This window comes from Bombus vancouverensis, chromosome 3 (genome assembly GCF_051014615.1).
Source record: "Bombus vancouverensis nearcticus chromosome 3, iyBomVanc1_principal, whole genome shotgun sequence".
Lineage (NCBI taxonomy): Eukaryota > Metazoa > Arthropoda > Insecta > Hymenoptera > Apidae > Bombus > Bombus vancouverensis.
The window spans coordinates 19884504-19906136 of record NC_134913.1 but is presented as its reverse complement, the minus strand read 5'-3'; the positions used below and the strand labels follow the sequence as shown (position 1 = coordinate 19906136).

The 21633-nt window shown below is 41.9% G+C and overlaps 2 protein-coding genes across 3 annotated transcripts in view; both read left to right on the top strand.

Moving 5' to 3' along the window:
* LOC117153859 (uncharacterized) overlaps positions 1-15443 on the top strand; it is an 86536-nt gene extending 71093 nt beyond the window's left edge. For both annotated transcript variants that reach the window (XM_033328316.2, XM_076617376.1), the window contains exons 2-5: positions 5049-5244; positions 11653-11960; positions 12203-12539; positions 12925-15443. In XM_033328316.2, the coding sequence (XP_033184207.1) occupies positions 5049-5244; positions 11653-11960; positions 12203-12539; positions 12925-13101 (1018 nt within the window). In that variant the 3' untranslated portion in view covers positions 13102-15443. The remainder of the gene's footprint in view (positions 1-5048; positions 5245-11652; positions 11961-12202; positions 12540-12924) is intronic.
* Positions 15444-16079: 636 nt separating this feature from the next.
* On the top strand, positions 16080-20717 carry Hen1 (Hen1 methyltransferase). Its single transcript, XM_033328487.2, has 5 exons — positions 16080-16464; positions 16660-16907; positions 17011-17193; positions 17850-20431; positions 20493-20717. The coding sequence occupies exons 1-5, from the start codon at positions 16195-16197 to the stop codon at positions 20582-20584; spliced, it is 3375 nt and encodes a 1124-aa protein (XP_033184378.1). The 5' UTR covers positions 16080-16194; the 3' UTR covers positions 20585-20717.
* Positions 20718-21633: the final 916 nt, after the last annotated feature.

Below are 21633 nucleotides of genomic sequence, written 5' to 3'. Positions count from 1 at the left end.
AAACGTTTCATCCAAGTGTTACACGTACGCAATCTGTTCCGTAGCTTATATCCGAACGATCGATCCATCTTATTCAGCGTGTAACGCGCGTCCATATCCCAAATTACTTTTTCAATTAAATCGTCGGAAATTCGTAGTTGGGTCGACTCGTAGTTTAAAACGCCGTAGTTCGACGCCAGATGAGATTTCCTTCGCGATTTTTGAAATCCTACGATCCGCGCGAAACGTCCTCCGCGAGCCGCGGCGCGCGACCTGCGATTAAAAACTCTCGTGCGAATGATAAATAAGGTCGTTGGAACGCGCGGTCGGCATCGGCGCCACGAGGACGCGTAGTCGCTCGTTTCGAGGAAAAATTACGCGAAGGCTGAAGGTGGAGCAGCTGCTTATTTTCACGGCACGCTGCTGCGTGCTCGGTTTCCTCGGTCGTTCTCGTCGTCGTCACAGATTAATTTTAATCGCGCGATAAGCTCGGTTTGTCGATCGAGATCGTTCGCGAAGTCCCGAGACGATCGTACTAAATCGCGAGGATCGTCGATCAAACTGCGTTCGTAAACTTTCTACGTCCGCTCGCGGAATGTTCTTTGACTCACGTGCGATTCCACTTGAAAGCGTATCTTTCGTCGGTAATTTACATTTAATTCTACGTATCGCGTCTGCTGCACAGATGGAAGTCGAAAGTTCAAAGACCTCGAAGAAACTCGAGGAGATGGTTTCCACCGTTCGGTTCGTTTATGTCCGAGCTGCTTCGCAAAACGTACGTATTACTTTTAATAGAGACGGTACCTGTGTATTAGCCGTGTAACGCAGGTCGTGACGGTCGAACAACCTCTATGATGTAATTTATTGGAGCGGCGAGTGATTATTTTCAGGCTATGCAGAGGCGATCGTTCGGCCCCCTGAGAAATTGCATTTCCTATCCCGTTCTTTATCCTTCTGACAGAGCCGACAACCGTGTATATTATAATTTTTGACTGACTAGGGCGAAATATAATTTCCGCCCGTCTTGCTCCCGCCCCTGAATCTATAAGAGTTTCTGATTCATCGACAGCGGAAGCACCGTCGTTCGAAAAGCTTTTACCCCTAGCCTCTTTTACCTTCCTCTACCTGTCCTTCTTTTCCTTCGTTCCTTTTCGACGTTTCGCATCGACTGCCGCTTGTTTTTAACGTATATTACCTTCTTGCAACGAGGTTTCGCGAAATTAATTTACCACTTTTTCCGGATACCTCGCGATCGGTCACTCCGCTCGTACCAATTCGAAGCGGATAATCCGATTACGTTGAATTTTACTGCTCGAATTAAAACGTCTATTACTTCAGCCAGATCGAAGTGGTAGGTCTATCGAACGAAACACTTTCAGACACGTAGACAAACGCCCGATCCTCGTAGCCACCGCCTGTCATTTTGATGTATTTTCTCTTGACCGCGGTTCACCGTCGACCAACGTTATCGATCGATGTCCAGCGATGAATCACGTCTGCCCACGAACCGTTCTATCTCGGTGGAATCGAAGATCGTGTATCGAGGTATTCGTTCGATTCGCCGTGTATCGGGTGCACGGTTGGTAGTCTTTTGTCGGTCTTTCTTCTAACTCGTTGCCTAAACGCCTCGATCGATCGACACTCCGGTTACCTTCGAAAAGGCCACAGGCAAGCGACATCCTTTCTATTCGAAACGTTTTTGCGATCGTTTCGAGAGGTAGGTGTACGGACGGTCAAAGAGACTTCGCTTAAAACACCATGCTTCGTTCGGTTCGTTAACAGCGTGCCTAATAACAATGCAGTTCTTTAAAACGCCTGGTCCTTTCGTTTTACGCGAAAAGACCAGGTAAAAGCGGGAAATAGACGAAAGAAAAAAAGGGAGCATAGGTGGAACGAAAGGGTCGAGGAAAGAGAAAGGCAGGGTCGTTGATAGGACGCCGTTACGGTTATCGAGATCGCAGCTGAAAACGGCCGGAGCTGCGCGTAGATTCACCGGACCTCCGTTTCGCACCACCTGGCTACGATTCACGACGAAAGACGAGTGGGTTGGTCGGTCTCCCTAGATCGCGATAGTCGGTTTCGCAGGTGCGTGCGAGTCAAACGAACGGGAGGGTTCTTCGTTCGACGTAGCGTACGCCAACCCTCTCCACGACCGAAACAGAAACGCGAGAACCGAGCCCCCTGTTCGCATTGTCAGCGATAATTGAGACCGATTTGCAGAAGTCGTAAATGAAGGCCTGCAGGGCTCGTAAACCGACGGAGAAGGGAAATTCGCGCGATACACGCGACTATATAATACGAACCAGGGGATAGTTTGGCCGGAAGTTGCAGCGAACGGACATGTGGCAAGCTGAGAAACGGTTTTGTTTGTCACGCTGCCACGATCGTTCGCGGTTAATGGAGAACCGTGTCCAACCAGCTGCGTTACTCGTGCGCTTGCAGGCGAGCAAAAATTGCGCTATTAGCAAAACGCGGGCATACGATCTCGAGGATTGCTGCAAATTCTGCCGATGAAGCGTAAATCCTGTGTGGTCTTAAATAAATCAGCTGTCAACAGCGCGTTAACGACGGATCAGAGTTGTATCAAGATCTCGCACTCTACTAAACTACAGGGTGGGTGGTAACTGGTGGTACAAGCGGAACGGGGGTGATTCTACGCGAAAAAGAAGTCGAAAATATAGGATAAAAATTTTTCGTTCGAGGCTTCGTTTTCGAGAAAATCGACTTTGAACTTTCGCTCGGTACGCGTGCACTTTATCGCGTCTCGTTATAACGGATCTCACTGTAGATCGTTGTCTCGATAGAAAAAATGAAAAAAAATTTTTATTTTATATTTTCGACTTCTTTTTTCGCGTAGAATCACCCCCTTTCCGTTTGTACCACCAGTTACCAACCACCCTGTATATGCGCCTTGAAAATTCTACGGATTTGTTCGTGGCTGTTCAAGTACGTTAATTGCCTCTTAGGCACTCGCGTCAGCCAACAGACACTGTATCTACGTGCAATTACGTAGCTCGGCGATCGTGCAACGTCACTCGTCCGAGGGGCTCAAAGGCACCTAGGAAATGAGATATTCGTAAGCGATCTTTCGCTAGGAAATATTTTTAACCGTCGCATGTTTGGAGAACGCGCGGAACGAATCGACCGGCAAGAAACAACTGAGAATTTATCGATATTAACGTTACGAATATTCAACGGTCGAATAAAGTACAAACGACGAGGGCTTGTCCGATGAATAAGTAGAGCGTTGAACGGAGAGGGAAGTGGCACGAGTCGGTGCGTTTTTCTTGGTTCGCGACACCCGCCTATGTCGTGCGAAATACAGTGGCGAGTAAGCAAGTACGTAGACGGACAAAGCTGGAGGAATCGATCGTCGCCGACAGAAAGAAAGAAGCGTCAACCGTGTCGGGTGACTCGGTCGGTGACTCATGCATAATTTATTTCAACTTAATTAGCGAATGGTCGGGTCTCGCGTGCAGGAAAAGCAACATTTTCCATAAATACATCGAGCCTGTGTTATGCAAACGATACCTAAAATTGTAAATGAAACGTTACTCCGTTATCCCGCTTGCTGGATTTCGTGCGGTCTGTGTATCGATTATGTTCGCTGCTCGAAATCGTTGCATACTTTTACGAGTACAAATCTCGAATACGAATAGCCGAGTAAACCGTAGAGCGCGGCTGCAGCCTTGCACGAACGCAGCTCCCCGTATAATATTTGATACGTTTCATTTGAATTTACGCCAGAGATATTATGTTGGATTTTTCGCTCTCGCAACGCTGAATTTCACGCGGTCCAATCGCATCGCGCGGAATTTCCGACGCGCGTCAAAAAAATCACGAATATTCCGCTGCGAATATAGAATAAAATCGCGTAATTCGTTTTCCGTGTTTCGAGAAGGCGGTACTCGATGCGATTAAAAACGCATAGATTCGTCGTGACCTCGGACAAACAACGAATTGTTTTTATTGGATAAAATACGAGCAGAGTTATTAACATGTCGGAAAATTCGAGAGCTCCGTTGCGAGATAATAAACGGAAACAAAGTTTGCGCACTGATAAGCGAAATTTTATCAACGGAGTCGTTCGAATCGCATCTTTCGAAACCTGGTATGAATTTTTACGGTCGTAAATCCGTGTGCCCGTGTCTTTCGCAAGCCGCTTGCTTTTTCAAATTTTCCAATTTAAAACTTTAAACGGGCCAGTTTCTTCCACGAAGAATTAATTATTCCCGAGGAAAAGAGATTTCGCGTAAATCGCGAGAGCGAAAACGCGGTAAAGAGAGTGGGAGGAAGTCGTTCGGCGACTTTAAAGCGAGCGTAATACGTGCGAATTTACGAGACGATTTACGGATACGCGACAAAACTACGGAACGAACCTCGCAGGTTCTCGGTGGTCGCGAGAGCCACGGAAGTTTCGCAGATGCTCTCTCGAATTTTTTCTGATATTCAATGCGTTCGGTGTGCTGCGCGATCGCGGTGAGTCCTTGCGGTTCTTATTAAATTTCACTCCGAGCTGCATGACCGAACGGAACTCGCGGGACGAGCGGATAAAAACGAGTCTCGTCGGTCGATCGATTCGCCGTCGAACGATAGAATAGCATCGTGTTCTCGTTTATTCGAATCGAGAGTCGGTTTTCAAAGGACTCGGCTGGCTCCACGCTCGAGAAATCCTCGTTTCCACGTAGCTCGGCTAATCCCGATCGGATCGAGGAACACGCTCTGCGTGGTCGCTTAAATATTTACCTCGCATCGATTCGCAGTTTCGACGACACCGTACACTTTTCGACGATCTTCCTCGACCGTCTACGAGATCCATTACCGACCTGATAAGTAGGAGATCTCAAAGACGGTTCCCTAACCGTGCATTTCCACGTTTCCTTGCTCGATCGATCGATCACGCGACGAGTAGGCGTTCGCGTCGCTTCCAACGATCCGCGTTTTACCATTCATCGACGTTCCAGCTCGCTATCCAGATAGAACTAACGATAAGACGTCCGAGATGGAGACGCGAGCAATCGTGCGAACAGAACGGGAAATAAAAACGATCGTTCGATTTCTGATTTCAGTTTCGACGAGACGTCGATGGACAGCTGTCCGTTGGCAGCGATCATCGAGGCAAGGCCAGGCGATTTGTCCAAGGATGGCAACGAGATGGAAGTGACATCGCTGGAAGAGGCAAAGTCGGTAATAGCTGCGCTTCGAGCGAGGCAAAGAGCACAGGCGCATCAAATGCTCGCCTGGCGAAGGACCCTGAAATTGCAGGTAAAAACGAAGCTAAGCGGGAGGGGGGGGGGGGGAGAAAATACATCGTGTGTGTGCTTCTACCTCGGAACCTTGTCCGTGCTCGTTGATCAAAGCTATTATCCGGTAAAACTTTGAAGAGGAACCCGAGCCCGCTTCCGGGACAAGCCAGACGTTTCGTGACGTTCGACTATTTCCCTTCGGACCTTGCGTGATCACGGACAATCTACGTGTTCGTGGCGGTGCATTCGCGAAAAAAAAATCCTCCCTCGAAATTCTGCGGAGATCTGCGCGGCAAATGATCGACAACGATCTCTCCAACCCCAGGAAGCACAGATTACGTACGGCATGGCAAAAGTCTCGGTCTTGGCGCGAGCGATAGAAACTGCTGGAAAAAAAGTAGGAAACGCGAAAGCATTTTCGTAGAGGTATCTTGCAAATGCTGAAACGAGACATCGATCGATCTCCTCTTTAGATACGAAGAATCCGCTGAACAAGCTAATTTCCGACACGATCGTTGTACGTCTATCAAAAGAAAGACGCGGCCGAAGTTACTCTTTGACTTTCGCGATTCCTTTTTATCGTCGAACCTCTCGCGAATTATCGAGAATTTTGAGAATGAGAGTTGCTCTCAAACGGTTGTTTCTCGAGTAACACTGTGCAGAAAACTTTAGTTTATCGTTCGCGCGGGATTATCATTTCTCGTCCGTCACTTTCATCCATTATCGCTTTTATCTCTCGACGATTTCTTTACGTTCGGCTGATTCGATCATTGATCGCTTTCCTGCCTCTAATACGCTCAGATTAATTACAGATACACTTGTCGTTGGACCGAGCGCATCTCCTGGTCGCTTTAAAATTCTGTTGCCACGTCGAACGCGTGGTTCCATGCACGACGGGGAATAAGAAATTGCCGGAATACAACGATATTAATCGCATGCAGACGAGGCGATCGATCTTCCTTTCGTTGCCCAGCGATATCTAGCGTGCGTTCGTTAGATGTACCGCGGCGGCTGGCGCGTGCATGCTCTTCCGACGATTCGGCGGAAGAAGCGTAAGAATATGGATGGAACATTGGGCACGTCGGTGTCGCGCCTCGACGGCGTAGCGCTTCGTATCGCGAAGCTGCTAGAAGGTTCCGTGGCACGTGCCGCCACACAGACATCTACGCAGGTCACACTGGTTACCGCACAGAGAGTGGGGTTCAAAATCTCTTCAGGGGCCATGGGTCGCTGAGTCGGTCAGTCTGAGAATAACTAGCCGACTGTCAACATTCCGCAACGCTCGCTTGTATTTCCTGTAATTTTTGTTTAATAGATATCACGTGATATTATTTCAACACAAACATCGTGTCTTCCACAGATTATTAATCTCAATTTCGAGATTAAATTCTAACAGAAATTGTCGCGAGAATGAAACTTAATGTAGCGAGACCGACCAAATTGCATTCGGTGGAAATCAACTGGCGAAATCGAATTAAAACGAAGACGAAAGGGAGAGACACACCGCTGGCGAATACAAACAACCGGTGCATTAACGAGCGAACGCGCCTACGTTCGTTTCCGCCAACTAATTCATCGACCGCCACACGACCTCCCTTTATGCGAATACAAAAAGGACAGAAATTAATCAGATCGACCGCTCATAGATACGAGTTAGAGCGACCGATGCGAGTAGAATAATCTCGTGGAAAGTCTCGAGGAAAACGATCGATGGCGATTTCCATGCGAACTGCAGCGTTACAACGACGCTTAGTCGAGGGAAAGATAGTTAAATGTTTGCGACCATGTCGGAGAGACGCTCAGGACAGGTGGAGTAGATGTATGGTAAATTGCTACTGTCACTCGTCCTGTTCCGGCTGCCAAGACGTCGTTTCTTCGATATTAATGCGACGCGAGAACTCTAGCCCTCGTTGCAGAAACTGACCCGTTCCTTGTCTCGTTCCCTTAAATTCTGAATGTCGCGTGGCGCCAACAATCCTCTATCGACGTTGGTTTTTGAACTTCCTTCGAAATACGTGCATTCATACGTATATGTAGGATTAGGGTTGGAATTTTGGGGCGTTCGATGAACCTTTACTCGATTTACCATCGCGAATATAGCTGATGTTTATTGGTATAAATGTTTTTTTTTTTTTTTTTAATATTTATTAGAATTACAATCAATTCTCGCGTTGAGAATTTTCAGTAGTTTTTCTGGCTAATTATTTATAATAAGTTATTACTTATTATAGATAAGTATAATTTGTACGTAAGTATTATAAATAAGTAAATATTACTTAATTTAAATAACTAGTTGAATCTATCGTTTAGGTCTAGCGGGTAGTGTCTCTTCAGCCTGCGGATATGGTCCGTCGTATTAAATAGTCCAGTGATTAGGGGATTTCGGTGTTTGTTGACTCTTTTGCTAAATCTGTCGCTATATTTTGCTATTTCGTCTTTGACTGTGGGTATCTTGAGGTCGCGGTGTTGTTTCGTTGGTAACATAATTGGTATAAATGTGGTCGCTACAAGAGACTATGAGTAATAGCGGCGATCGGATGGTCGAGATGTCGATGACAACGAATTCAAGTTCGATAAAAAAATCCACGGTCAACGGGATGACGAATGCGATGAGATACACGTATAACTACACAAATATCCGTACAACGTAAAACTTACAAGTAAATGTTATCTGCATGAACTGACATGCAGTCCAAGTGGAACTGCCCTTATATATTCTTCTTCCCACCTCTCTTTATTTTTAAGGAGATACAGTCAGATACACGTCCCTCCCTTGACCGTGGCTACGTTCAGTGACCCGTTATGTCAGTTTGAGCCCAAGCACATCGTCGTAAAATCGGATTAGAACATTACAACTATTTCTTAGTTTTATTACTTAAGTGTAGCTATAGTAAAAGTCTGGACTAGGGTATTGGGGGCTTTCCCAACATTCCAAAAGGGAAGCCCCGATGTCCTTTTGTCTCCGACATAAATGTCGGAGATGAAAGGACACCGGAGCCTTCCCTCTGCAACTTCGGGAAAATCCGTAAAATTGTAATTAAAGTTTACAGTTGTAATTAAACAATTTTTCGTCGTTCTACCCAATTCTACTTGTTTGCGATTTGTGATAATAAACTTGGGCTCAAGGCGCCGAACGTAGCCGCGGTCAACGGGACGGGGCTCCGGTGTCCTTTCATCTCCGACATATATGTACACGAAAGAAGAAAACCTACGGAGGAGAATTTCTTTAAGCGAGTCGCGCAAAAGCTGTCAACCTCGTAAATTGAATAGTGGAGAAAACCCTAGGAATTTACGATTATTTGTACCGTCCTGTTGCGGCATAAGCGTATTTCTGGTAGTAAATCGTTTGTTTTTTACATAGTCGTGTGTCGCTGTTAATCGCGTCGGTGTCTTGGAAACGGAACCGTTGAATTTATAAAACTTCGATCGATTTTACATTTAAAAAGCTCGGTCGTTTTCGTCGCGTCGTAGCCATCTTCGTGCGGTTATTTCAATTTATACGAGGACGTTAGTCTACGTCGAAGGAAACTCGTGAAATGCGAGCGGTCGTTCGATCGCAGGCTTTTCATGGCGTCGATAATTCGTAAAGAAACGGACAGCGAGCACGCGACCGTCACGAGCGCGAGATACCACGTCGTAACAAACGGTGGAAGAAGCGTTTAATTACGACATAATGATCCGTTATTAGGCGCAACGACCTTTTCGCGTGCGACACACGTGACCATGTCACGGCACCGAGGAAATTTCTCGTTCAGCGTTGCACGCCGCACGGTGTTCCTGCATAGCGTTATTTTGCCTATCGCCGGTCTTCGCGCCGCTTTTAGTTTACCCTTCGTGTCCCTTCACGCTCCCGTAAATTTCTCAATCGTCGTCCCACGGACCGTCTCTCCGCACGCGTGTCGAACTCTATGCGCGAGAGGAGAAACGCTTCGTTTCTCGTAAGTCGCAGCCAAGTTAAATACCTTTTCTTTTTCATTGTTATTAACGCGGAGAAAATCCGCACGGACACCAGGTCGCTTCTGGGGAAAAGCGACGTGGCAGTGAGGGACTCCAACCGACTAAAACCTCCACGATGACCGTCCCGGCTGCGATCGAGAGGGGCCCGGGAGCCGGTGTGAACGACACACCGGGCCCAAAGTTAAATACCTAGAACTCTACTTAGACAGACGGTTTACATGGAAGCAACGTACCAGATCAATTCTAGACAAAACACGGATAAAAAGAAGACAGATGTACCGGCTAACCAGTCGGAACTCTAAACTCGGAATGGAAAATAAACTAAAAATTTACAAAACGATAATAAAACCAATTTGGACGCGCGGAATACCACTATGGGGGGCAGCAGCAACGAGCTAAGCAAATAAACTACGATCTACAAGCTGTCTAAGCTACGATCGAAGATACTCGGAACAATAGTCAACGACCCATGGTATGTCACGAAACGAGGATATACGCAAAGACTTGAAAATACCAAGGGTCAAAGAAGAAATCGGCAGGTACGCAAAAAAATACAGGAAAAGAACGGCGACACATCCAAACTATCCGGCTGCTGAATCGAGCAAAACTCTCGTAAAAAGAAGATCGAAGAGAAAATCCCACTGACCTCGTTGAAGAAATAAAATAGACAAACTCGAAGATGGTATCCCGCTGGGGGTAGCCATCCACGTGTCAATATTTAGCAATAAAGCTAGAAAAATTTACCCAATGTCCAGCTGGACGTATCGTAAGGTACAAATTAAATAATAAAAATAAGAAGTTGGAGAGATCATGGCGCGCGTCATATCGAAAAGAAAACGAGAAAGTCCGCTGGGAGCCCGTTGTCCGATCGAAGCCGAAAGGACAATTTGCTTTTTCAACGAGTGCGAGAAGCGCAACGAGAGACTCGTAAATCGATGACGTGCGCCGTCGAAGAACCTACGATACTTGTCGCGTGGGCCATTCCACGGCACTCTACCATTTACGCGAAACAATGCCGAGAGTAACGGACTCGTCCTGTTTTCGTAGAAAAGAAAGAACGAGGAAGGTGGCCGGGTCTATGGTCCGCGCAAAGCACCGGACGCGTTTCGCATTTCGGGAACGCCGAGCTTCGCGAAGAACAGGTTTGCCGGATCGTCCCGTAAATCGAAGCCGACGCGACAGAAAAATTCCCGAGAACCCTGCGTTTCAAATGTTTCGCGTTACGTACTTTTACCGGCTTCTCCTATTTTCTACGCGGACCTGTCGCGCGCCAAGATCGGTTCAGCGAAGAATTAAAACTCGAAACTGGAAGAGATTAAAACTCGGACACTGTTGTGGCGGCTACGAACTTTGATCGAACGAAGACAGAGACCGTTGAAGGCAGCGAGGACGATCGACGATCCAAAGACAGTTTGCAACGTCGAAAACGAGGTTCCTGGCGCGGTGACAACGTCGGACCTCGCTCGAGTTACTCGAAAATTGACAACGGTGCTGGACGTTTATAATTCAAGACGGTTGTCGGACGACGTCGTGACATCGGCAAAGTGTAAAAGTTGGCGCTCGAGCGAACGGCGAACTTTGCTGGAAAATTTGTTCCCCGAAGTACCTCGTACACCGCGATGGAAAATGAGACGTAACGAAGAGGTTGCTTTGATAGACGAAGATCCTTACGTACGAAGAAGAAGAAGACAGGGAGGGATTGTTTCAGTTTCTCGACGATAAATACCGATCGTTCGCGATCTAAGTTTTAAACGTAGACGCAAAACGTTCCTTTGGTCCCAAATCGTTGTTATCGTCGTACAGAAACCAGACACCGACCGTATACGTACAATGTTACTTATATCGCGTGGAAAACGTTCGCTGTATTTAGCGTGCACACGGTTAATCGAAAAGCGAAAGAGAAACAAACTCGACAATACCGTGCATTGGCATAATGCATACGGTAATGCGGTCGGGGCAAACCCTCGGGATCTCCTAATTAATACCACGTTAATAGGCAAATCGAAGATGCCTTGCGACTGGCACAGTTGCGCGTAGCCGCGACGCTCCCTTTCCCCGTAGGGTACGATCGTTGGACTAATTACGACGACGACGAACTCGATGCATGCAAATTCCATCATTATCGATTCGCAACGGTTTTCTTGCGAATCTTTTTGCACGGTCGGTCAGTTTCTTTTCTTCTAACGCACTGCCGGAAGACTCTGGAGAAAAAAGAAAGGGTCGTTAATCAAGCGATTCTTATTCCTTAATTATCGATAATGAGCTAACGTGATTAATCGTTGGTTGATTACCAGCGGAGAAGAGCGAGCCGAAGCTCTCTCGACTAGTACAAATTGCTGATTAATTCAACGTCGATAAAGCCACGCAGAAGTGGTACGTTTACCACGGTCTCGAAACTGCGCAGCGGTGGCTCGCGCGTACGTTGCGTGAATTCGCCAAAGTCACTCAACGGGTGATATAATTGTTTCAGGAGGACCTCGTGGCACGGCTGACAAGGGAGAAGGCAGAGCAGCTACGGACATTGTCCTCGCAGCTGTTGCTGTTCGAATCGAGGCTTTGTCGAAAACAGAAGGAGATCGAGGCTAGTCTGGCGCAACGAGAGTCCATTATTCTCAGACAACAGAGGGTGATTCGTCAATTGCAGAGCAGATTGGCGGAAAGAAGTACCGGGACGAGAGATTCGCCACCTTGCGACGCTCTGGATAGATTGGACAGTCTCGGAGACAGCGACAGCGCCGTTGTTCTCGAGGAGGCGGCGGACGACCTAGCGCCACCGAGGTAAGCGTACGCTTCGTTTAAGCGAAACACGCGCGAATTTTCTCTCCCTTTAAACTGTCGTTACGTCCATTTTTGTTATGTTTACCAGCGAAGCTAAAGATAGAATCCTTTGGTTCTACGCGATGATTAAATTTACTTGAAAAACCACACCGCTCGTACGATTTGATAGACGCGAAATATCCGCACGCGTTAGGAACGATACGTTTGAAAGTTTTCGAGTAAATATAAAATATCCTTCGCAGGTTTCGCTCGAACATCACCGACGTGACGGTGATCCGATCGGTTTCGGACGCGGTCGAACCGTCGAGCAAGTACTCGTCGATGCGACGATGCAACGGTTTCCTGAGGAGACCGGAGATCTTGGAGACCGTTTACTCGGTGGAGGAGGACGGAGACAGCGAAAACAATCAGGACCCGTCCGAATCGACGGAAAACTCGGAATGCGAGGAGAGACGGGCAAAGAACTTGGGAAACGGAAAGGGCAGACTTCAGGATTTGTACGGCAGCTTCGAGAGACTCGCTCAAGAGGCAGACTCCCCGCCCAACGAGAGACCAAGGGACGAAAGTCAGCAGGCGCAGGTAAGAAGATCTTTTTGTCCGAATATCCACTTAGTCGCAACCGTCTTTCGTATCCACCGTTTCTTCTTTCGACCTTTCCGTTAGTCCATTACGCGCTATAAGTCCGTACGCGCTATACGCGCCACTATCGAACTTGTTTTGTCGACTCGCGTTCGAGCAACGTCTTGAAACATACGTATACGAGAATTTTCTTCTCCCTTCGAGAATCCTCTTTCCGACTTTTCATCCTCTTCGACTCGTTTATCCGTCCTATCTTCTTACATTTTTACTATATTTGCGGTATTTTCGGAATCCTTTGAAATCAAACGTTCGTGCAACCGCGTCCATCGTACTGTCGATTCTTTCTCGCAAGCCAGTCGCAATTCTGAATCTCGTGCTTTTCCAGGTCACGTACAACAGGGTAATGAGCAATCACCGATCAGTGACGAAGCCAAAAGACGTTAAGTACAAGAGGATAAACAAGGCGAAGTCGAAAAGCCTGGAAGAACTAAGGGGACGACTGAGAAATTGGGTGGAGAAAGGGAACAAAATCGCTATATCGTTGGATCAATCTTACGCCTGAATCTCTACTTTCTGAAAGTATATTATAGAAATTGTTGGAAACGGCGATCGAGATCGATCGATCGTTCGTCGTCGTGCGCGCGGCAACCTCGACCGTCAACGATATGCTGGACGTCGACGCGATCGATCGCCGTTGTATATTTAATTAAATTTCTCATCGCTCCATGTGATATTTACCGTAGTGTCTCGAGAATTAATTAGAAACTTTACGCACCGCGGAATACGTTGCGCGTGGACAATTTTAACATTTGTGATATATATAACGATTTTATGATAATGCAACCACGTTATCTAGTGATAATTATCGTCGTCGCGATCGCGGAACGGTAAGAGGAGTAACGCTAATGGAGGAGAACGAGACAAGATAATCGAGAATATTTGCTAATCGCGTAAACGTAACTTGTACTATGGCAATCTCGCGTTGCCAAATTCTCTGGCGTACAATCTGCATCGTAAATCGAAATTGCCTTTCTCACCGCGAACGAAACTAAACGCGCGCCCGATATAACCGAGTCGTAGCTTCCTTCCTTCCTTCCTTTCCACGCGTTCGCCAAATCGTCAATTACGACCACCGTGCTATATCCATCAACTGACGCAACGTTTGATCTTCCCCAAAAAAGAGAAGAGCATACGCGCGATCGCATTGTCCAACGGACCTGAGCTCGATTTTTTTATCTATAAAAATTGCTTAAACGCCGGTCACACGCTATATGTGGCTCTGTCGCGTCATACTCCCTTATCCGCCTGTATATCTTCGCCTATACGCAAAAAGAACAAACGGGATAAAAGCTTTCAACGCGTCATACGCGAAACTCGTACGATATTCTCGAGCATCTTACGAGATACGATATCTTCTTTCTTATGTCGTTCAACGAACATCCTACATTTTATTCAGTATCGACAAATGTGCCACTCTATCTACTTTTCTATTAAGATTTCGTAGGGCGAACTTGCTCATCGATTCTATCGCCAGGCTGATCGAAACAACCGACACTGTGTACCGTAGCGAAAAGAGACGCGATTCGAGTTAACGCGCTTACCGTACTCGTAAATATCGAAAATTATTATCGAGAGGTAATACTATATGAAATATGTGTATACTGAACGATAAATGCTTTAAAAAATCACGGTACTTAAAGTATCGATGAAAATATCTTAACTCGACCACTATATTCCGTTACCGCAATTGTTTCGATCAGTCTGGCTAGTGAATTTCTTTAGATAATCTTCGAGATTATCTGATTTAATCGACGGAAGATAATCAATATCTATATACGTATATGTGATGCATTTACCGAATCTAATGCAGCACGAATTATTTTTCGAGATTTACGAATGTCTTTTCGATGCGATTAAAAAATGTTCGTAAGACACGAGTTACACTGTAGCATAATATTTTTCGATCGTTCTTTACGCCGTACCAACGACACGAACTCGACACTTTATTTATTTATCGACCATGTATGTGCGGCCGTCGTCTAACCTTTCTGTCTCATTCTATTCAAATGAGAAAACTATTCTTGCGGGTACCTGTGTAATGTTAAAAAATACATAGAAACGTTTTCTATTTCGCGTTCCGTTCGAGGCGAATTTATATTTAACCGGTGCGTTCTCGAACGGGATAAGGGTACAAGAAAACTATCGACAATCCCCAATTTTGAAAGAAAAAAAAAAAAAACGCAAAACATATTCTATTAGAGAGGAATCTACAGACAGTTCTTTTGTAAATAAGATGAAATGAAATATATATATATATATATATATATTATGATATGTAATAGCTTAAGGTTAAGACTCTTCGGAATTCTGCAAAAGATTATCATGTAGATAGCCGCGTTAATAAGAACAATAAATTTTAACGATAGAGAATCAAGTTTTATGTTCCTGTAGGCTGCATAACAGCCATCGACAGATCTCGTGCATAATATATTTGCGCGCTTATAAATACATATACTTATAAATAAATCGCATATAAATATATAAATATATATAAACGAAATACTATATGAAACTGTAATTGAGTCTACTTTGCTAATGACGAAATGGGAATGAGAAAAGAAAAAAGTCGGAATAATCTGAGCAAACTGACACTGATGAATCTGTGGTATCGTATTTACAGATGTTCCAATATACGCGTGAACAATATAGATGCTACAAAACTGATACAGATATCACAAATGGTTTATAAAGAAAGTCGACTGTCGTTCTAATTTATGTAAACGATGTATCGTGTATACCATCGCTTTCTTAGAAAATTAGTAAACTGCTACCGATATTAATAATTACCGCATTATTATTTTAATTATTATATTAAATCGCAAATAAATTATAATACAAAAACTTGTTGCGTGTGTCATTGTACCCTTTCAATTTCAAGCATGATGGGGAACCATGGAATTAAACGATATAGCTTTCGAAATATAATCTTGTTTCAATTACAATGTCGCATATATTCGTTTAGCTCTAACAATTTGTTTAGAATCGTTACCTATCTTTCACAGATCTGAGGCTTTCATACATCCTACCTATACAAAAATCTAATGATTTCTTTAGAATTACTAAAGTTGTGGATTAGGTTTTTCTTGATTTTCTTCATATCGATGAAGTAATATTTTCTGAAATATTGTAAAAGCATAACATTTTATACTTCCTTTACGACTATACGATCTATCCTGTTCTATATTTTAGTTATAATTTCGTAAAGACTTAAACCTACAAATTTCATGGAACACCTTTGTCTTAATTTAAACCGGTATGTGCCATTGACTAAATATAGGATAGACCTGAGTCTGCTGTCTATTACTATACCGTGTTAAGTCGATAATATCGCATGTGATACGAAAATGGCAAGGGGGTCTAGTGACCTCCAAAACGTGAGACACGAAAAAGCATCGCGTGTTACATCTATCTTGTACCTCGTTTGTGGCGCTATTTTAGTATTGGCGCGTTTTGAATCGTTCTACCAATCAGATTGAATTTGGTAACCACCTTCAAAACAAAATAATATGGCTGGTATTACGCATAACGGAAAGTTAACCGGGATGCGTTAATAAAATTTTATAGCGATCAAAATCATTTGATCCTTGTTAGTGACATGATTATTGTGCTCATCCATGTGATCTATTTCTTTGGCAAGTTTGTATATCAGAATTATCGAAGCAAAAGACAAAACACAATGGATAATGATACGGTTAACATGGAGCTAGGACGCAACATTTCTGAAAGTGATCGTAGAATGGTAGATCCTGAGACACCTCAGACTTTTGAAGAAAATATCAAATTTTTCCCGCCGGCGTACATCCAAAGATATGCTGCTGTCGCCGATGTACTTAATAGTGAGAGATATCGAGGAAAATTACGCAAGGTATTCCGCTTTCATATCTTCGCAATAACTTTACACGTGGATTTTTCTTTATTGCTAGAAATATACTTATAAATCTTTCGCGCAATTTTATATATGATATAATACCATTTATTTCGTATTACATGTTTGATATTTGCAAACATGGATTTAACAAATTTTTAACAGATAATAAAATGACTAATCTCCTTTGTTTAGATCGTTGACTTTGGATGTGCAGAACTTGGTTTTTTAACACACCTAAAAAATACAGGAGGCATACAAGAAATATTATGCGTAGATATTAATAGACCGCTTTTAGAAGCTTATAAAAGTAGAGGTGCTCCCTTAGTATCTGAATATTTACATAGAAGAACTGCACCTTTTGTGATCGAGATAAGCGAAGGTTGTGTTACTCAAAATGACAAGAGGCTACAAAACACAGATGCTGTAATCTGCATAGAATTGTAGGTTGCTATATATCGTGTTGTTTTTAATTTTACTTTTCAAGCGATAAGAAACTCGTATAATATTATTTCATAGGATATAATGCATATTTTAACACTTTAGGATCGAGCATTTGTATCCAGATACTTTAATAAATTTCCCTTACAATATTTTTGGCTATATCAGACCAGTATTGGTAGTGATAACAACTCCAAATGCAGAGTTTAATACGTTATTCCCAAACTTTTCTGGATTTAGACATCCTGATCATAAATTCGAATGGACCAGGCAACAATTTCAAGATTGGTAATGATTTTGATTTTCTGTTTAATTGTAAATTTTTTATTTATTTTTACTATATATACAGGCTGGTCTATGAGTCAGTCACCATACTTTGCGAGCCTTACCCGATGATCTGATAAGAAGATGTTTTGAATAAAAATTGAACAATTTTCAACCGGCTACAAAATACGGTATACAAAATTTCCAAAAATGCTTTTTTCGACCAAAAGTCAAGGTTACGTTATTTATGCTTTTGTAATGTGCATATAATGAACATTTTTCTCCTTGAGACGTCCGATTTAATCGAAGTAAAATTATTTTTAACGGTAGCGCCCTTCTCGATTAACCATCGTTTCAATATTTAGTGTCATTTTAAGGTCATAGTATAGAAGGTCGTTATAAACTCGTATTAACGTCAACTACGACGGTATGAAATCAAAAATACGTGGCATTCGTTTAAAGAAGTCAAGGTGATCTTGACTTTTTCTCGAAAAAACGATTCTTTCGGAAATTTCTTGTATTGAAATTTGTAGCCGATTTAAAGGCGATCAATTTTTATTGAAGATATTTTTTTATTAATTTGTCCAGTGTCTGAAGTATCGTGGCGATCGATTCATCGGCGTATTAGCCCGTACATAGCAAATAATCATACATGTCATAAACGTAATTTCTGTTAACAGGGCTCAAAATATTATTTTAAGATACCCCAATTATGTAGCAACATATCATGGGATTTGTAAAGGCCCAGAAGGCTCAGAACATTTAGGATATTGTACTCAAATGGCTGTTTTTCATCGCATCGGTGAGATGGAAGAAGCGTATAGCCCTGGCATTGAAAATTTATTTAAAGTTGTAGCTAGATACGAATACCCGTTTCAAATAGATAATCGCTCGGATGAAGAAAAGATTGTTGACGAAGCATCGTACTACATTAGACATTTATCGTATCAAGACGATATGGAAGAAGAAGTTCCATTAAAACTAATATTAAAAATGTTACATACGTTTCCAATTTCTATGGATGAATTGGAAACAATTTTAGGGGACGCTGGCTGGGCAATTGAAGAGCGTGAAGGTGGCCCTGTTGTCTTAGTACCACCACCTACTACATATTCTGATACTACAGTAGGTGGGCCTCTTTGGAGTAATGACATGTATGCTTCGGAGGAAGATGAGTGGAATATGGAATCCGAACAACCTACAAATTACAGCAGAGACGAACAAGAAGAAACGGACAATGAAGATTGGAACGTAGAATCAAGTATCGTTATACCTGCTATGTCACAAAATAATTCTGTGCTTGAAGACGATGCTTATCTTTATGACGAAAAGGATGTTTTACACAGTAATGAATTTGAAACGACAAGAAGTGCCGAAATTCCTGATAAATACAGTGAAATTAACAACGAAGGAAATATAGATTCAATACTTGGCACAGATAATTTCAATAAATCATTTGACGATAATGATCCATTGTACTTAAATGAATCAACAGAATTATCTGATTCTCCCGTAACAAGAAAACTTAAAAGTTTGTATATAACATCGGACATACAAGATGATGCTATATCAGATACTGCACAAAAACTTAATTGTACGTTAGATCTAGTTTACATGTCCCTTTCACGGGCCTCTACTTCGCCTGAGCCATATCTTTTACACGCCGTTAAGATGGACCAACAATTAACAAACGATAGTATATGTAATCAAAGCATGAGTGATCACTGGATGTTAAACAATTCGCTCCAACAGGAAAATATATCGATTAACACCATCGCAGATGTAAATGATGAAGAAAGCAAGAAATCATCATTAAAATATGATCTTGATGGACATGATCACTTAAACGATATTTATTCAAATACATTATATAAAGAAGATAAAGATCCTGACAATGATACTAACACAGCAGCAAGTACAAACCCTATCGATCAAAATCAAATGCAAAGTATCCAACAGAGTAGTAATGTCTCGGAGCATAATTGTCATCTAAAAGATCAATTGCAATCAGATAATAGTATAGTTTATGCTAATGATATTGTAACAGACAATCAACCACAGTTTACAAGTTCACCAAAAATGGAAACTAGAGCAAGTAGCGTGGGTAAAAAACGAAGATCTCTTGATTACAAGAAGGAGGAGGAGAATAATACTAATTCGTTAAATATATCACAGAAATGTCAGTTCACAAGCCCTGGTAGCAATAATAGTAGAAATGAGGTACTTTTACAAAGTAATATTGATACAAATATAACTGCTATGTCAGGCATTAAACCAAATACAATAGGAAAAAGGTATAGTAAACAAGATACTTCTATGTATCAGAATGATATGAATGTAAAAAGTGGGAACGAGTTAATAAAGAACTTTGATCAAGATACGCTTAATAGTAGCGATACAGCAACAATATGTCCTACATTAGATGATAATAAACAAACAATAGAGGAATTGCCTGAAACGAATTCTTTAAGTAGTAACAATGGCACGAAAAGTAATGAAACATTACAAAGGGAAATTACAGATCCTTGTGCTACAGAAAAGTTGGTAAAGGAAGAAAAAGAACTTCCTGTAATAAATACCAATAACATACAATCAGTAAATTGTGATACAAAAATTCAATTGACGAAAAATTCAATTAATGAAAAGACTGATCTAAAATCTGAATTACATAATGATCATGATTTAAGGAGCGTTGTTACCGAAATGTTTTGTAATGATGCCAAAGATACAAGAGATATTGAATCCACATCAGTATTAAAAAATGAGAAACAAGATGAATGTAACGTAGAGAATCGCGAATTGAAACCTTCTCCAGAAACTGTGGAAACACCTTCAAATAGTTGGTCTTCGGAAGTAATAGATTCCGGATATCCAAATAGCGCTTCCGCTCAGGATATGACACAGGAATACGCTCTATCAAGTGTAGCGCAAGGTCATATATCCGATTCTGAATACCCAAATATAGCAGAAGTTCTAAGACCCGAAATTCCCGATGAGATCGAAGTTGAAAACGGTGACCTTGCAAATAATAACAGAGATGGTGAAGGTAATAATATGATTGCTGCAGAATTAAACGAGCTGGAAGACTTACAACCCTTCATTGAAGTACTGGAAAATGATATTGAAAACGAGAATGATATTTATGGTATAGAGAATGACTTCCCTATATGGTTGCTAGGAATATTAAATATGGCCAACCCAATTGATGAGGACATGGGCATGCAGAATCACAGGGAATTGATGTTTCCAAACAGAGCAGCAGGTAATTTTATCAGTATATACAAATTGTCAATAAAGATAATGATTGATTTTTATATAAACAGGTGACAACGCAAGGTACGTAAATATGGAACGCGATGAAGGTTTTGATAATAATTCTGAAGAGAATAGTGATTTAGAAAATAATGAAATGTAAATGATGTTAATGAAAATGCGCTAATGAATAGTGTCGAAGACGATAATGAAAATGCGCTGATGAATAATGTCGAAGACGATAATGAAAATGCGCTGATGAATAATGTCGAAGACGACAATGAAAATGCGCTAATGGATAATGTCGAAAACGACAATGAATATGCGCTAATGAATAATGTCGAAAACGATAATGAAAATGCTTCTAACCGAAATAGTGAAAATGAACAATGGGTTATAATTACACGTAATACGCGATATTGTTGAAATAATAATATAGATGATTTCACATATCACTTTACAATATGTTTGCAAGGTTTGAAGATAAAAATTTGAAGGTAATTATTTTTTAACAGTACATACATGTGTGTATTCTGATCGTTCACTTATGTTCCTCTTTTTTTCTTTTAAATGTAAATATATCTTAGAATATTGTAAAATCCATAAAAATCTTTCAAGGAGCTTGTTACGAAAGTTTCTTTTTCTTCCTTTTATACATATATATAATATAAGAGATGAATTTTTTTTTATTGTCTTTTTTCTTTTTTTATCACATAGAAATATTCGTGATACACTCGTTTTTCCATTTAATCTATCGAGAAATCAATGTTCTTGTAAGTAAGCGTAACACAATATTTCAGTATCAATACATCTGTATGCGATTGTATACTAGTAATAACATTTGCTTGTTACTACTTGAAACATTAAGACGTCGAATTTAAAAAAGATATATATTTTCTTACGATTTTCAAGACTTCTCATCATATCGTTTTTAAGTACGTAAATAAGATTTGTGATGCGCTATTTTATCTAGATATGCTTTATGAAAGTTTATCAATATGTTACATTTCTGTCTACTCGCACTTATTTAATAAAATGCCTCATTAATTTATAACAATGTTTCCTGATAATATATATGTTGAAATCTATCTAAGACTGAAATGGCATTTCCATTTTAAACAAATAAAACATATCACATATCCTCTAATAACTTTTTTCAATACATTATTATATTATTTAAGAACCAGTACTACTAGTTGATATTAATGGCAT

Excerpts from the sequence above, each read along its gene's own strand:
- Hen1 (XM_033328487.2), top strand. The coding sequence starts at position 16,195 with ATGATTATTGTGCTCATCCATGTGATCTATTTCTTTGGCAAGTTTGTA. Across the intron at positions 16,908-17,010 it reads GCTGTAATCTGCATAGAATT|GATCGAGCATTTGTATCCAG; the intron begins GTAGGTTGCTAT and ends TTAACACTTTAG. Across the intron at positions 20,432-20,492 it reads GTTTCCAAACAGAGCAGCAG|GTGACAACGCAAGGTACGTA; the intron begins GTAATTTTATCA and ends TTATATAAACAG.